This window comes from Marasmius oreades, chromosome 4 (assembly GCF_018924745.1).
Source record: "Marasmius oreades isolate 03SP1 chromosome 4, whole genome shotgun sequence".
NCBI classification, from domain to species: Eukaryota; Fungi; Basidiomycota; class Agaricomycetes; order Agaricales; family Marasmiaceae; genus Marasmius; species Marasmius oreades.
Window position 1 is genome coordinate 3,641,006 of NC_057326.1, and position 15,977 is coordinate 3,656,982.

General features: G+C 46.2%; 3 protein-coding genes across 3 annotated transcripts; 2 read left to right on the top strand and 1 right to left on the bottom strand.

Moving 5' to 3' along the window:
* Positions 1-14: 14 nt before the first annotated feature.
* Positions 15-415, bottom strand: E1B28_007982 (uncharacterized protein; the record flags this gene model as incomplete). Its single annotated transcript, XM_043152765.1, has 3 exons — positions 15-74; positions 132-341; positions 395-415. 3 exons carry the CDS (start codon positions 413-415, stop codon positions 15-17), a joined length of 291 nt encoding a protein of 96 aa, XP_043010852.1.
* An 8-nt stretch (positions 416-423) lies between these two features.
* E1B28_007983 (uncharacterized protein) lies at positions 424-1,548 on the top strand (the record flags this gene model as incomplete). Its single annotated transcript, XM_043152766.1, has 1 exon — positions 424-1,548. One exon carries the CDS (start codon positions 424-426, stop codon positions 1,546-1,548), a length of 1,125 nt encoding a protein of 374 aa, XP_043010853.1.
* A 613-nt stretch (positions 1,549-2,161) lies between these two features.
* On the top strand, positions 2,162-5,467 carry E1B28_007984 (uncharacterized protein). Its single transcript, XM_043152767.1, has 5 exons — positions 2,162-2,415; positions 2,467-2,594; positions 2,646-3,020; positions 3,072-3,166; positions 3,219-5,467. The coding sequence occupies exons 1-5, from the start codon at positions 2,367-2,369 to the stop codon at positions 5,314-5,316; spliced, it is 2,745 nt and encodes a 914-aa protein (XP_043010854.1). The 5' UTR covers positions 2,162-2,366; the 3' UTR covers positions 5,317-5,467.
* Positions 5,468-15,977: the final 10,510 nt, after the last annotated feature.

A 15,977-nucleotide genomic window follows, 5' to 3' on the forward strand; every position in this document is an offset into this window, starting at 1 on the left:
GAATCATCTTATGTTTAAGCGAAATCAAGTTGATTGTTTATGTCAAGGTTTGAACAGAATTGATCCATAGAAAACTTCAATTCCTCCACGAGTTAAGCAAATGAAGACAGAACAAAAGGGGAAAAACGTACCGTGAACTTGACCAAAATAGGCGAGTAAAAGAAACCAGGCCACTCTGCTTTGACCACATAACTCCGCAAGGTCAGACAGGATAATAGACTTTCGAGATACAATGACTGTGGCCGCTGGGTTGTGGCCCATAACTTCCCAGGGTTTGGGGGGATCATAAAAGGCGGCAGGTTGGGTTTACCTCCCTCGCCTAGGCACCCTCTCCACCATCCCTGCGTAAACAGGTCAGTGATCCCACCCTTTCCGAGTTCATCAAGGAGCTCACAGCCTCGCCCAGAGTCAACATCGCCACGCATGCCTCCTACCAACAACTCCGTTGAAACCCTCCACGACCTCTTCGATCCCCACCGAGAAATTCTCGTCCTCCAACGTTGCCTTTCCCCCACCTCTTCCATTCGAGGCTGCTACGTCCGCTCTCGTCCAACTTCCTTCATCGGCAACGACGACCAGATGCAGAACCACCTCCTCAATTTCTCTACTCTTGGCGAGGCCGTGAACGATATCGAAGGACGCCAGTACAAAGACGGTTCTCCCCCTCCTTCCCCGCTTCCCGCTCCTCCACCCTACCTCGCACGCGGTTCTCGTCGTTTCGACTCTTCGAGGTCCCGCCGCAGCTCTCGTGGATATCCAGGCCCTGGCAGATACGATGCAGATTCCGTCTCGGTGATTACAACTCGTACGACCATCAGCACTTTCCGAGCCGTTCGTAATCCGGAAGCGACACCACCGATGTTGAGGCAGTCGGAGAAAGGGAAGAAGTTTTCTCGCTCAACACCGGATTTGCTGTATCAAACTAAGCTTGAGGTATTGACCGAGCAGGAGAAGGAGAGGGATTACAAGCAAAGCGGCGGGTGGAAGGGTGGGAGAAGGCTGAAGGAGAGGTTTTCGTTGCTCTTCAGTGGGAGGAAGGAGAACGCTGGGATTTTAGATCGTGATGGTAGTCAGAAGTCCGTCGTGGAATCCGGAAGAAAGAAGTCGTTTTCGTTTCGCCGGGCTGCTAAGGACGTCGAGAGTTCCGTTGGTGCAGCTAAGGTTGGAGAGGCGAAGAATCCGCTCGAGCTTCAGCGCACCAGGTCGGGGAAATCGTGGGTGTTTAAGCGTCGAGGAACGAGGACGGGACATAGCCGTCGTACAGCCGTTGATCACAAGGGGGATTATATCGAGCTTCATCAGATGGATTGTGACAAACGTGTTCGTCACTCCAAGTCCTTCGCCGGATTCCGGGCTAGTACCAATGTCGACGATATTCCTCCAGTTCCACGGGTTCCAGGTGCGATGAACGAGATGGTGAAGGAGGGTGAAGTAGTCGACGAGGATATCGACGAGATCACCAGGGAGGCTGCGCAGGTGAACAGACGTGTTCGAAGGAACTTTTCGTATGAAGAGAACCAGGGTGGTGAAGTTCAAGAATTGGAGTGAACGGGCCTCCAGTTCCGACGTGTGATTTCTCCGAAGCCTGCGATACCTTTTGAAATTCTTCACTTCTCCGTCTGCGCCTCTATGCTCATCCCTTACTCCTATGCCATCTATGCGTCTATGCCCTCTATGCCCTCTACGCCTTCTTCCTGCTCGTTTGCGGAGTAGGACAACTGCGATATCTTCTCCGTTCCTGTCCTTTTCTTCTTCTTTTCTTGACCTGATGGAATCAAAGTTGGTATTTAAATAACTGTACTAGTAGTTTGAATACGAATCGAATGTACCTTCCACGACAACGACAAATCGTGCCAGTTGTATCTCCAGCCTGCAAGTTTGTTTCGTTTAAAGTCTGTCCTGACTCAATCACAATAGCTCGCTTTTCGCTCCTGTTCCATGTCTTCCCTGTTCCTCCTCTGGAGACTGGGGGCCTCGTGTTGATCAACTGCCCTGATGATTCGACTAGTTGATTCGACTAGTTGTTAGCATCTTTGTTGCCAAAGCACGACTGGCAGTGGATCACGCGACTCCTTTGTCCGAATGGTGGAAAAAAAAAGAACTGTGTCAACATGTGTGGGGGCTCCAGATCAGGAGAATCGAGAGTGCCTGCTGGCGGCTGTGCTTACATAATTCAGTTTCATCTGGCCAGGAAACCGCTAACGGGGGCAACCCTGTCTCGTCTGTTTCTTCCTCTCCACTATCATCTTACTGGCTTTTCATACGACACGACTCTTAACGACATTTCCCAAACTCTCCGAGAAGCCCGTCCACCGCAATCAGTACGACGTTGAAGAAACTACTAGTACGGTTTCGGCAACATTCAAATGGCTCAACCTGTATTTGAAGACCATCCATTGGAACAGTATTTCAGAGGTACGTGACTTGGAATCCCCTGAAGACGCTTATCTCTTTACTTTCATGCAGCCGCTGGAGAGAAATCGAGTATGATGCCAGGTGGACTTGAGGAACTGCTGGGTACATTCGAAGACGAGCTGGAAATATCACTGGAGGAAGTGGAGACCGTTGAGAAGCTCCTTTACGATTCTTTTGAGGTCAGTTCTCCTCCTCGATAGCCAACTGATTTCTCAACTTCCACATTACAGTCGGTTACTTCAGCCTTTGCATCGCAGTCGTTCTCTGCCTTCGTGGAACGGTTCAAATACAACGTGATATCGTCTTCATTACTATCCACCACCCTTACAACACCTTACACACCTCGAGCCACGTCGCATGGGATTCCCGGAAATTTACACACGCACGGTCACTCCAGATCTTCCAGTACAGAGACGAACCAACAAACGCAAGACACTCAACCCTCACATTCCCTTATATCTGATTCTCATTACTTTATATTCTCCCTGGCCATCTCTCTCCTTATCATTTTGTTTGGCGCTGGATATTATCTTTCAAGCCTTTCACTTGGCGCTTTTCTCTTGTATATATCTACAACGGATACCACATCAACTGTTACGACACCCGTGGGTATTGATTTCAGTATACCTCTACTCTCGACTGACTCGCGTTTCTAGTCCTTGGATACATTGAATGACCTGATCTCTGCGGGTAACGTATGGGATTCTGTCGTCCAGGAAGTAATGACAACTCTTGAGCAAGATGAGAAACGGTGAGTAGACAAGTTCTCAGGTAAACAGTCGCCTAGCTAAATCCGCGCTCAGCATGAAATACGCCTCTACCACACCCACGTCGCCTCGTTCATCTCTCCTTGTAGCTCTCCATTCCACATTATTAACCACCCAAAATCAATGCGACAACGTTCGCCAACTCCTCTCAGCCCTCGCATCGCAAACCGAACTCTCACAACTCTCCCATATGTATGCTCCTCCCTCCCCGTTACCCAGCAAAAGCTCCTTCCTCTCCTTCACCTCACCAACGGCATCACGTCCATTCTCGTTACCCACCCGAAGACGGACTCTATCTCATCCGAACTTACGCACGATAAATGACAAGCGAGCGACTTGGAATGGGTCTTACGCCTCACTAGCCAATGCTGGAAGTCCAACGATGCAAATTCTTAAGCGAAGAGAGAAACGTCGTTCGGATCTGTCTGCGTTATTACATGCCACTTCTCCAAAAAGTGCCAGTGAGCCTGTGACACCATCCGGTAATTCATTAGACGGTTTAGGGCTTGAAGGTGTCGCGGAGGAAGACATGCCACTGGATGACGAAGCAGGTCTTCCCAGCTCTGACGATGATGACGACGACGACGAAGGCAACGTCAACGTCAGCGCCAGCAGTGAAGGTCAATTCGGATTTGCTGCGTTGGAGTTGCAGAGGAAACGAAAGTTCCGCGGGTTACGAGTTCTTGGTGATATCCCGCTGCCACCGACACCAACAACGCCCTCACATCGAAGAAGTTTCAAACCCAGTCCGAACTACAGCACCACCGCTACACCAGGCATAAAATCACCCAGATCACCGTTAAGGTCACCTCTATTTTCCCCTCGTTCTTCAGTTTCCCCAATCGGCGCATCTGCTTCACGGTATACGAGTAATAACGTGCCACGACATCCATTGTCCTTGTCTGCACTACATTGCGCACTTCAAGCTGCGGTTGCATCAAAGAGATACGCATGTTCGCATTTACTTGCTCTCCGGTTCCAGGAAGAGAAAGACGACGAGGCGTATTGGGAAGATGTTAGGAGCGTGATGGGGCTCATGACGACGACACTTGTGGATGCGAGTGCGAGGTTGACGGAAGCATTGGAAGAGGTGGAGAGGATAAGGTTGGAGTATGAGCAGCCTTCTCCTCCTGTTCGTGGGAACTTGAAGTTGGCTGGGGAGGAGGAGGAAGAGGAAGAGGAAGGGAATGAGAAGATTGTATTTGGGAAACCGCGACAGAAACATCGTCGGACTCGTTCTCGATTATCGACTTCGATGACAGGTTTTGCACCGATGCCAAACCATGTGGCTAGATTTGCGACACATGTTGATGCTATCTCGTGTGCGTTGAACGATGCACGGGAACAGTTGGAGGAATGTGTGGCTTCGTTGAGGGAGGTGGCGACGACGACAGAAGAACAAGGAGATGGGGAGGAGGAAGGGGGTTCTTCTGATCATCGCGTGGATCTCGAAGGAGGCGATCAGCATCCGGCATTACAAGCGTATGAGAGGTTGAGGCGTGAGCTTGGGTTGGCGCTAAGGGAATGCGAGAGAGGGAGGGAACGGCTGTTTGACGTTGTTCGTTTGCCCCAGGTTGGCCAATCGGACGAAGAAGAGGGGGAGGAGGCGGATCTCCCAGGTCTAGGACACGACGTTCGGAGCGAAGATTCAGATGGCAAACCTGATTCGATGGATATCGAGCACCACCACCATCATCATCTACATTCTGAACCTAACGTGACAGTGGTCAACGCTCCAGACGGTATCGACGACGTCACGTCACATCTGTTGTTAACCGCTACGACGGAACACCTACCTCCTCCTGGGGTAGAACAAGTGTACGAAGGTGACTCTGGGAACCTGGGTGTGTTCAAACGGGAGCGGTCGAAACTGTCGAGGGAGGAACGGATACAGATGGTGAAGAAGGCTAGGGAGAGCGGGAAGAGGTTGAGTGATCTTGGAATCAAATTGCCGTTATTGGAGGAAAATGACGGTACTAGTAATAATAATTCTTCGCGGATGGAAAGGTGGGGGCCCGGAGGAGAGGTGGTTCAGGAGCTTAAGGATGTCATCTGGAAAGTTGGGGAAAGGCGGAGGAAAATGGCAGATGGACATTCTGCACCACCCATACTGCGAGCAGGGGAGGTGGGATGATGCCTGAGGTTCATGTTGTCCTTTTTTTGTGTCATTGATTGCTTGCGTTTTCTATTAAAGTAGGTACTAATAATCGTTGCTTTGAATCAGAGCAAGTATATACGTCTCCTAATCATACGATGCATTGCGGTTGAGGCGATGATAATTCAGCAATCTTCATCATGTCTGAAGGTGACGAATTTGTTTCAAGATGCAAGTCTTCAAACGCCACATTTGAATGACATCTTTAATGGGGCACAGAAGCGTCTGCGTGAACTTGAACGAATGTAATGTTAGAAATCTACGGCCTGTGCCTGTAAAGGTATTGCTGTGTCTCTCAAACTGCTGACCTCGTACTTTACTCCCTATGTTTAACGAGGGCAAGTTTGTCTGTTAAAGTAGTCACTTTGTTACAGTATAGTACTTATCCTATATATAATGGGACAAAGAGACCTGATTATCAGCGATTATCAGCGATTATCTCCAAAAAATGATCTATGCGACAGGACCAGGGTAAATTAAAGCGGAGATCGAAATTTCCTGTGCACACGACGCCTTCCACCACTTTTCTCTTTACCCTTTCCCCCACAGCTTGCCTTTTCCCTTCCTTCTGTATCCCTGCTATAGCTTTTTTTTGTTTTGTGAGTGTCTGAGGTACTGTTGTCCTTTTATACTTCTGTTTATTTCTACTGTGTCTAACATACATTTCAGCTGTTATTGCAGATTTTGATTTCCCCTTTGTGCTTGGGGCTTAACTTTTCTTCTTCAGAGATACCAAGTACTTTTTATATTTCTGTTAATTTCTACTGTGTCTGACATATATTATTTCAGCTGTTATTGCAGGTTTCTCTGTTGTTGCAAGTGTCTCTGTTGGGTAATTTTTATATTTCTATACTCTTTTTTTAATAATAATTTCTCATCTCTTGCTGTTTCCATTATACAGTTCTGTTCCTGTGAACCTTCCCCTTCCTTTCCCTGGCTGTACTATTACATTCTTCTTGATTCCATAGAACAAAGCTACCTCCAAAGCAAGCCCACCCCCAGTCCTTTGTTTGGCTGTTGACCAGGGCCTCTGTTTGGATACGACGCTGTGGAGAGTTGGTGTGGCGGGACCGGAAGGGTGCAGATTTTACGATCTCTGCATAGTTGCCCCCAATTTTTTTGCTCTCTTAACACACGTTGTCTTGCGCTGATTTCTGGAGTCTGTTGAATTGTGTTGTACTGCTACGGTTTCCAACTCAGTTATTTCTCAAATCTATTTTGTAACTTCCGTAGCTACAAGCTCGGATTTTGTGACTTCTGTAGCTTCAAGCTCAGATTGTCAGCCATCTGCTTTGGATTCAATCCAAGCTTTCAATTTCTGGCTTTTCTTCATTTCTTTCCATCCTCTATCCTCTATCCCCTATCCTCTATCCCCTATCCCTTTCCATCTCCTATCCCCTATCCCTTTCCATCCTCTATCCCTTTCTATTCCAGCCTCTATATCCCTTTTCTCCCTTACATACTTGATGTGATATGTGAGCCAAGCCTTTTTTTCTGTATTCCAGTCCAGTTCTGATTACAACTTTTTATTATTATTGAAGGTCTATAAATCCCCTTCAGAGTTTTTCTACTTCAAACCAAGATCATAATGCTTCACACAGGTTCGTGTGATCCCCTTAGTAAATTGATTGTGTGCTCATGGTGTTTTTAGTCCTCCTCATACTCCTGAGCGTCGTCAAAACTTGAGCCCTCCTCATACTCCTGAGCGTAATCGGAACTTTGAGCGTGAGCGTCTTTGTCGCCAGCGAGAACTACAGATGACTTCTCCAAGTCATCGCCATCGTCGTCACCCTCCTCAGAGACGTGAACCTTCTCCTACTCCTGTCCACAACACTCCCCCACTTTTGTTTCCATATTCTATGGGTCTTCATGCATCTCATACACCTTCCCCATCATATATTCCTCTTCTACCCCTCACTCCATATCAACGTGCCACTCATATATATGGTTCTCCTGTATCTCATCCACCATTTATGACTGCTGCACAAATCCAAAACCGAAACTATACACATCAACGTGATGAGCATTTTCGACGTCTCTCACCTTTGCAGCAGAATAATACTTTGCTTGCACAAGCTGCACGCGCTGCAGAAAGACGGGAACGGGAGCGATCAGAGCGAATGACAGCACGTGCTGAAGAGTTCCGTGCTACTCAAGCACGACGCTATGCTGAGCAGGCAGTACGTCAACACAATCAACGTCGGGCTCAGGAGCTGCGAGAGCAACGACAACAAAGAGATTTACATTTACAGCAGGAGGAAGAGGAACATCGTTATTATGAACTCCAAGCCCAGGAAAGGCAACGGCAGATGGAGGAGGAGCGTCGTCACCATGAACTCCAGGCCCAGGAAAGGCAACGGCAGATGGAGGAGGAGCATCGTCAGCATGAACTCCAAGTCCAGGAAAGGCAACGGCAGGAAGAACAACAGCAGTGACGCGTAGAACAGCGTCGTCGTCGTGCTCAGCATGAGTTGGAGAGACAGCATCACTTAGGCCGTAGACCATATCAAGAGCCTGAGAGTCGACATAACCTTGGGCTTATGGATGTAGTTTGTCAAAAGTGTCAGGCACTTCATTGGGATGCTGAAAAACTATCAACCTCAACAAGAGCTGTTTCATTATTTGGCAGTTGTTGCCTCCAGGGCCAAATATCTCTCCCTCCCTTCTCCCCTCCCCCTGAACCCCTGCGACGTCTGCTCATTGGCAAAGGACTTGCAACTGACCCTCCTAATGTTGCATCTCAGACCTCAAAGCATTTTCGTGATAATATCCGACAGTATAACTCTGCTTTTGCATTCACGTCATTGCAAGCAAAGGTTGATGAAAGTGTCACACGTGCTTCAGGCCCTTTTGCATTTCGCATATTCGGTTCACTTCACCATCGGCTTGGTCCAATAGGTCCCATTCATCCCAATGGTGCACAGGACTCACACAAGTATGCTCAGCTGTATATCTATGATGCCCAGGAAGCTTTACGTGTTCGTCAGCAACGAAACTCTGACTTGAAGCAATCTGTTATGCAGGAAGTCCAAGACATGCTTTATCGGGAGAATCCATTCATCCAGACTTTTAAGCAAGCTGCAGAAGTGTTACGCGAAAAGGCAGACACAGAGTCTACAGATGTTGAAGTCCAACTACACATGTCAGATGATGCAGATCATCGTCGATACAACCTACCCACTGTTGATGAAGTTGCTGCTGTTATACCTGGTGATGGAACAGATAGACAGATTCTACCTCATCGGGATATTCTTCTTCGCTACCGTGAGGGTGGAATCTGTCATATGAGCCATCTTCATCCCAATTACACACCACTTCACTATGTTCTAATGTTTCCAAAAAGTGACAAAGGCTGGGATAGGGATACACCATTGGTTAATGCCCAAGGACGTAGACGTACCAGATCTGGCTTTCTTTCTCAAACCCTCTATTATGCATATCGTCTACATCGCCGAGCTAATGAGGCTCTTTCCTCTGTATTTTTGGCTGGAAAACTCTTTCATCAGTACATTGTTGATGCTTGGGCTTCAACGGAGCAGTCAAAGCTGTCATGGATCTATAATAATCAGAGGGAGATACGTGCAGAGCTTTATCAGGGTCTTAGAGATACTATCAACCATGATGATCATTCTGGAGATCTTAATGATACTGGACGTCGTGTTATCCTCCCTTCCACACATACCGGCAGTCCACGCCATATGTATCAGCTCTTTCAGGACTCCATGGCTATTTGCCGCTACTACCAGAAACCTGACATCTTTCTTACAATGACAGCTAATCCACAATGGCCAGAGATCAGGGCAGCTATGCCTAAGGACGATGAGGAGACTACAATCGGTATACCTTCAGACTATCCTGATATCATTGCACGGATATTTGAAATGAAGAAGAATGGGCTTTTGAAGGAGATCAAGTTGGGCATATTTGGCAAATGTGTTGCAAATGTCCACACCATTGAGTTTCAAAAGCGAGGTCTGCCTCACATGCATCTTTTGATTTTCCTGGACCCAGAGGATCGTATTCGCACTCCAGCTGAAGTTGACCATATTTCATGTGCTCAAATTCCTGACCCTATCACTCAACCTATCCTATATGAAACTGTCACCAAATTGATGCTGCATGGTCCCTGTGATGAAAGGTGCCAGGATGATCAAGGACATTGCACAAAACACTATCCCAAAGCATTTTCTGAGCAGACTGTCTTTTCTGATAATGGCTATCCTGATTTGGCACGCCCTAACAATGGTCGGACTGTCACAAAAAGAATTCGGGGAGAGGACAGAATATTTACAAATCGTGACGTTGTCCCATACAATCCTTATCTCACTGCAAAATACAACTGCCATATCAATGTCGAGATTTGCAACTCAGTTCAGGCAATCAAGTACATCCACAAGTACATCTATAAAGGCCATGATCGAACAACTCTGGAGTTTGATTCACAGGATGAGGTGAAAACCTATTTGGATGCCTGCTATGTTTCTGCTATTGAGGCATCCTGGCGCCTCTTCGAGTTTCATATGCATGCAGAGGAGCCTACAGTATACAGACTACCTGTACATCTCGAGAATCAGCAGGTGGTCTATTACCATCCTGAGGACGATCCTGACCAAGTTCTTTCCCGGGGTGAAAAGGATGATCGTCTGACTGGATACTTTCAACTTAATGCAAGAGATGAGGGAGCCCGGAACTACACCTATCAGGAGATTCCACAGCACTATGTATGGGATGCCAGGTCAAAGAAATGGAAGTCACGTGAGAGGGGTTTTGCTATTGGGCGAATGTACTTTGCTGCACCATCAGCAGGGGAGCGCTTCTATCTCCGTCTGTTGCTGACTGTTGTTAAAGGAGCTACCAGCTTCCAAAATCTTCGCACCATTGGGAGGGGAACACCAACAGCACGGGTGTGTGACACATATAAGGAGGCATGTCTTGCATTAGGTTTACTTGAAGATGACCAAGAGTGGAGGGAATGTCTTCAGGAGGCCTCAGTTATGCATCTTGGGCGACAGATGAGGGACCTTTTTGTTACACTGCTACTTCATTGCCACCCTGCTCAGCCCTTAATATTATGGGAGCAATTTAAAGATAGCCTCTGTGATGATCTACGCCATGCCCTTGAAATACGGCCCAACTTCAATCTCCCTCAGATAACTGCCGACCACATATATGACTATGGCCTCTATCTTATTTCACAGAGCCTACGGGATAATGGAAAAGATTTATCAGATTATAGCCTTCCTGAAGTTGCAAATCCTAATCTGTGGAATGCCATCTTCAACGACAACTATCTCCTTGCTGAGCAGCTTGACTATGACCATCATGCTTTACACACTGTAGTAGAGGCAAACAAGCAGCTGATGAATGAGGAGCAGTATGCTATCTTTAATGCAGTTTTAGCATCATGCACTCACCACGAGGGAAAAATCTTCTACCTGCAGAGTGCAGGAGGCTGTGGAAAGACTTGGGTGTCAAACACTATTGCAAGTGCAGTCCGTGCAGAGGGAAAGGTTGTTCTCACTGTAGCGTCTTCTGGAATTGCAGCCCTCCTCCTTCAAGGGGGTCTTACTGCTCATGCACGGTTTAAAATTCCCATTCCCATTTTGGAAGATTCCATGTGTCCCATTAGTAAAGGCAGTAGACTTCACAAAGTTATCCAACATACACAACTCATTATATGGGATGAGCTTCCAATGCAGCATCGGTTTACCATTGAAGCATTGGAACGGACACTACGAGATCTTATGAACACTGATCAGCCATTTGGTGGAATCACTGTTCTTTTTAGTGGAGACTTCCGGCAGACCTTGCCAGTTATTCCAAAAGGTACTCGGGAGCAGATTGTTGGAGCCAGCTTCCTGAGGTCAGCACTGTGGGAACATGTGCATGTATTTCATCTCACCCAAAATCTACGGCTACAAAATGAGCCTGGTGCAGCAGACTTTTTGACTTGGCTTCTGGATGTTGGTTGTGGGAAAGACCTCCCAGCAGACAATGCAATAAATCTGCCACAGTCATTCCGTTGTGGAGACAATGTTGAAGATCTTATACAGGAAATCTACCCATCTATTGAGCATTTTCAGCCTAATGAGTACTTTTTGGAGCGCTCAATCCTTTCCTGCCGTAATGATGATGTAGATGATATCAATGCAAGTATCCTCCAGTCTTTTCCAGGTAACACACGGATCTATCAGTCCGCTGATAGTGTTGCAGTGGAAGAAGGAGCTGATGCCCCTATCAACAACCATATCCTGCTGAATTTCTCCACTCTCTAAAGGCTTCTGGACTTCCACTTTCCTGTTTATGTCTAAAAAAAGGGTGCCCATTGATGCTTCTGCAAAATTTGAAGGTCAAGGATGGATTGTGCAATGGAACTCGACTCCGGTTACTGGAAATGACAAACCGGCTTCTTCACTGTCAGATTCTGGGAGGCACTCATGATGGAAAGGAAGTTCTCATTCCACGAATCACTTTAGAGCCCTCCAATGAGTCTCTTCCTATCAAGCTCCAGCGGAGACAGTTTCCTGTGCGATTGGCATTTTCAATGACAATCAACAAGTCTCAGGGACAATCCCTTCGCTTTGTAGGACTTGATCTTCGGACTCCAGTGTTTTCACATGGCCAGCTTTATGTTGCACTCTCAAGATGTACTTCAGCCTCCAATATCAAGGTGTTATTTCCCAACACAGAACATGGTACAAAGACAATCAATATTGTCTATCCAGAGGTTCTGCATAACCTGATATAAATTTAATTCAACCTGCTGTTTTTTTTCAAGTGAGCCTATTTTGATTTATAAAACTTATAGTCTAATATCTGATTGGTTTAACAGATTTTTTTCTTTTTTTCTTTTAACAGTTTTGAACCATTGTAAACATAGGAATATATGTATATATATATATATTTGTTTTATATAAATGACTTGAATGGTATTATTAACTTATTGCATGTAAGCATCTGCAAAAAAATCGGCACAAAGGGCCGGGTCCATAAGCTTGTAAGTTTTATAAATCAAAATAGGCTCACTTGAAAAAAAACAGCAGGTTGAATTAAATTTATATCAGGTTATGCAGAACCTCTGGATAGACAATATTGATTGTCTTTGTACCATGTTCTGTGTTGGGAAATAACACCTTGATATTGGAGGCTGAAGTACATCTTGAGAGTGCAACATAAAGCTGGCCATGTGAAAACACTGGAGTCCGAAGATCAAGTCCTACAAAGCGAAGGGATTGTCCCTGAGACTTGTTGATTGTCATTGAAAATGCCAATCGCACAGGAAACTGTCTCCGCTGGAGCTTGATAGGAAGAGACTCATTGGAGGGCTCTAAAGTGATTCGTGGAATGAGAACTTCCTTTCCATCATGAGTGCCTCCCAGAATCTGACAGTGAAGAAGCCGGTTTGTCATTTCCAGTAACCGGAGTCGAGTTCCATTGCACAATCCATCCTTGACCTTCAAATTTTGCAGAAGCATCAATGGGCACCCTTTTTTTAGACATAAACAGGAAAGTGGAAGTCCAGAAGCCTTTAGAGAGTGGAGAAATTCAGCAGGATATGGTTGTTGATATGGGGCATCAGCTCCTTCTTCCACTGCAACACTATCAGCGGACTGATAGATCCGTGTGTTACCTGGAAAAGACTGGAGGATACTTGCATTGATATCATCTACATCATCATTACGGCAGGAAAGGATTGAGCGCTCCAAAAAGTACTCATTAGGCTGAAAATGCTCAATAGATGGGTAGATTTCCTGTATAAGATCTTCAACATTGTCTCCACAACGGAATGACTGTGGCAGATTTATTGCATTGTCTGCTGGGAGGTCTTTCCCACAACCAACATCCAGAAGCCAAGTCAAAAAGTCTGCTGCACCAGGCTCATTTTGTAGCCGTAGATTTTGGGTGAGATGAAATACATGCACATGTTCCCACAGTGCTGACCTCAGGAAGCTGGCTCCAACAATCTGCTCCCGAGTACCTTTTGGAATAACTGGCAAGGTCTGCCGGAAGTCTCCACTAAAAAGAACAGTGATTCCACCAAATGGCTGATCAGTGTTCATAAGATCTCGTAGTGTCCGTTCCAATGCTTCAATGGTAAACCGATGCTGCATTGGAAGCTCATCCCATATAATGAGTTGTGTATGTTGGATAACTTTGTGAAGTCTACTGCCTTTACTAATGGGACACATGGAATCTTCCAAAATGGGAATGGGAATTTTAAACCGTGCATGAGCAGTAAGACCCCCTTGAAGGAGGAGGGCTGCAATTCCAGAAGACGCTACAGTGAGAACAACCTTTCCCTCTGCACGGACTGCACTTGCAATAGTGTTTGACACCCAAGTCTTTCCACAGCCTCCTGCACTCTGCAGGTAGAAGATTTTTCCCTCGTGGTGAGTGCATGATGCTAAAACTGCATTAAAGATAGCATACTGCTCCTCATTCATCAGCTGCTTGTTTGCCTCTACTACAGTGTGTAAAGCATGATGGTCATAGTCAAGCTGCTCAGCAAGGAGATAGTTGTCGTTGAAGATGGCATTCCACAGATTAGGATTTGCAACTTCAGGAAGGCTATAATCTGATAAATCTTTTCCATTATCCCGTAGGCTCTGTGAAATAAGATAGAGGCCATAGTCATATATGTGGTCGGCAGTTATCTGAGGGAGATTGAAGTTGGGCCGTATTTCAAGGGCATGGCGTAGATCATCACAGAGGCTATCTTTAAATTGCTCCCATAATATTAAGGGCTGAGCAGGGTGGCAATGAAGTAGCAGTGTAACAAAAAGGTCCCTCATCTGTCGCCCAAGATGCATAACTGAGGCCTCCTGAAGACATTCCCTCCACTCTTGGTCATCTTCAAGTAAACCTAATGCAAGACATGCCTCCTTATATGTGTCACACACCCGTGCTGTTGGTGTTCCCCTCCCAATGGTGCGAAGATTTTGGAAGCTGGTAGCTCCTTTAACAACAGTCAGCAACAGACGGAGATAGAAGCGCTCCCCTGCTGATGGTGCAGCAAAGTACATTCGCCCAATAGCAAAACCCCTCTCACGTGACTTCCATTTCTTTGACCTGGCATCCCATACATAGTGCTGTGGAATCTCCTGATAGGTGTAGTTCCGGGCTCCCTCATCTCTTGCATTAAGTTGAAAGTATCCAGTCAGACGATCATCCTTTTCACCCCGGGAAAGAACTTGGTCAGGATCGTCCTCAGGATGGTAATAGACCACCTGCTGATTCTCGAGATGTACAGGTAGTCTGTATACTGTAGGCTCCTCTGCATGCATATGAAACTCGAAGAGGCGCCAGGATGCCTCAATAGCAGAAACATAGCAGGCATCCAAATAGGTTTTCACCTCATCCTGTGAATCAAACTCCAGAGTTGTTCGATCATGGCCTTTATAGATGTACTTGTGGATGTACTTGATTGCCTGAACTGAGTTGCAAATCTCGACATTGATATGGCAGTTGTATTTTGCAGTGAGATAAGGATTGTATGGGACAACGTCACGATTTGTAAATATTCTGTCCTCTCCCCGAATTCTTTTTGTGACAGTCCGACCATTGTTAGGGCGTGCCAAATCAGGATAGCCATTATCAGAAAAGACAGTCTGCTCAGAAAATGCTTTGGGATAGTGTTTTGTGCAATGTCCTTGATCATCCTGGCACCTTTCATCACAGGGACCATGCAGCATCAATTTGGTGACAGTTTCATATAGGATAGGTTGAGTGATAGGGTCAGGAATTTGAGCACATGAAATATGGTCAACTTCAGCTGGAGTGCGAATACGATCCTCTGGGTCCAGGAAAATCAAAAGATGCATGTGAGGCAGACCTCGCTTTTGAAACTCAATGGTGTGGACATTTGCAACACATTTGCCAAATATGCCCAACTTGATCTCCTTCAAAAGCCCATTCTTCTTCATTTCAAATATCCGTGCAATGATATCAGGATAGTCTGAAGGTATACCGATTGTAGTCTCCTCATCGTCCTTAGGCATAGCTGCCCTGATCTCTGGCCATTGTGGATTAGCTGTCATTGTAAGAAAGATGTCAGGTTTCTGGTAGTAGCGGCAAATAGCCATGGAGTCCTGAAAGAGCTGATACATATGGCGTGGACTGCCGGTATGTGTGGAAGGGAGGATAACACGACGTCCAGTATCATTAAGATCTCCAGAATGATCATCATGGTTGATAGTATCTCTAAGACCCTGATAAAGCTCTGCACGTATCTCCCTCTGATTATTATAGATCCATGACAGCTTTGACTGCTCCGTTGAAGCCCAAGCATCAACAATGTACTGATGAAAGAGTTTTCCAGCCAAAAATACAGAGGAAAGAGCCTCATTAGCTCGGCGATGTAGACGATATGCATAATAGAGGGTTTGAGAAAGAAAGCCAGATCTGGTACGTCTACGTCCTTGGGCATTAACCAATGGTGTATCCCTATCCCAGCCTTTGTCACTTTTTGGAAACATTAGAACATAGTGAAGTGGTGTGTAATTGGGATGAAGATGGCTCATATGACAGATTCCACCCTCACGGTAGCGAAGAAGAATATCCCGATGAGGTAGAATCTGTCTATCTGTTCCATCACCAGGTATAACAGCAGCAACTTCATCAACAGTGGGTAGGTTGTATCG

What these genes read in the sequence shown, in the direction of transcription:
- E1B28_007984 (XM_043152767.1), top strand. Translation starts at nt 2,367, where the DNA reads ATGGCTCAACCTGTATTTGAAGACCATCCATTGGAACAGTATTTCAGA. An exon ending in CATCAACTGTTACGACACCC is followed by an intron (nt 3,021 to 3,071) that starts GTGGGTATTGAT and finishes TCGCGTTTCTAG; the next exon opens with TCCTTGGATACATTGAATGA. An exon ending in CTTGAGCAAGATGAGAAACG is followed by an intron (nt 3,167 to 3,218) that starts GTGAGTAGACAA and finishes ATCCGCGCTCAG; the next exon opens with CATGAAATACGCCTCTACCA.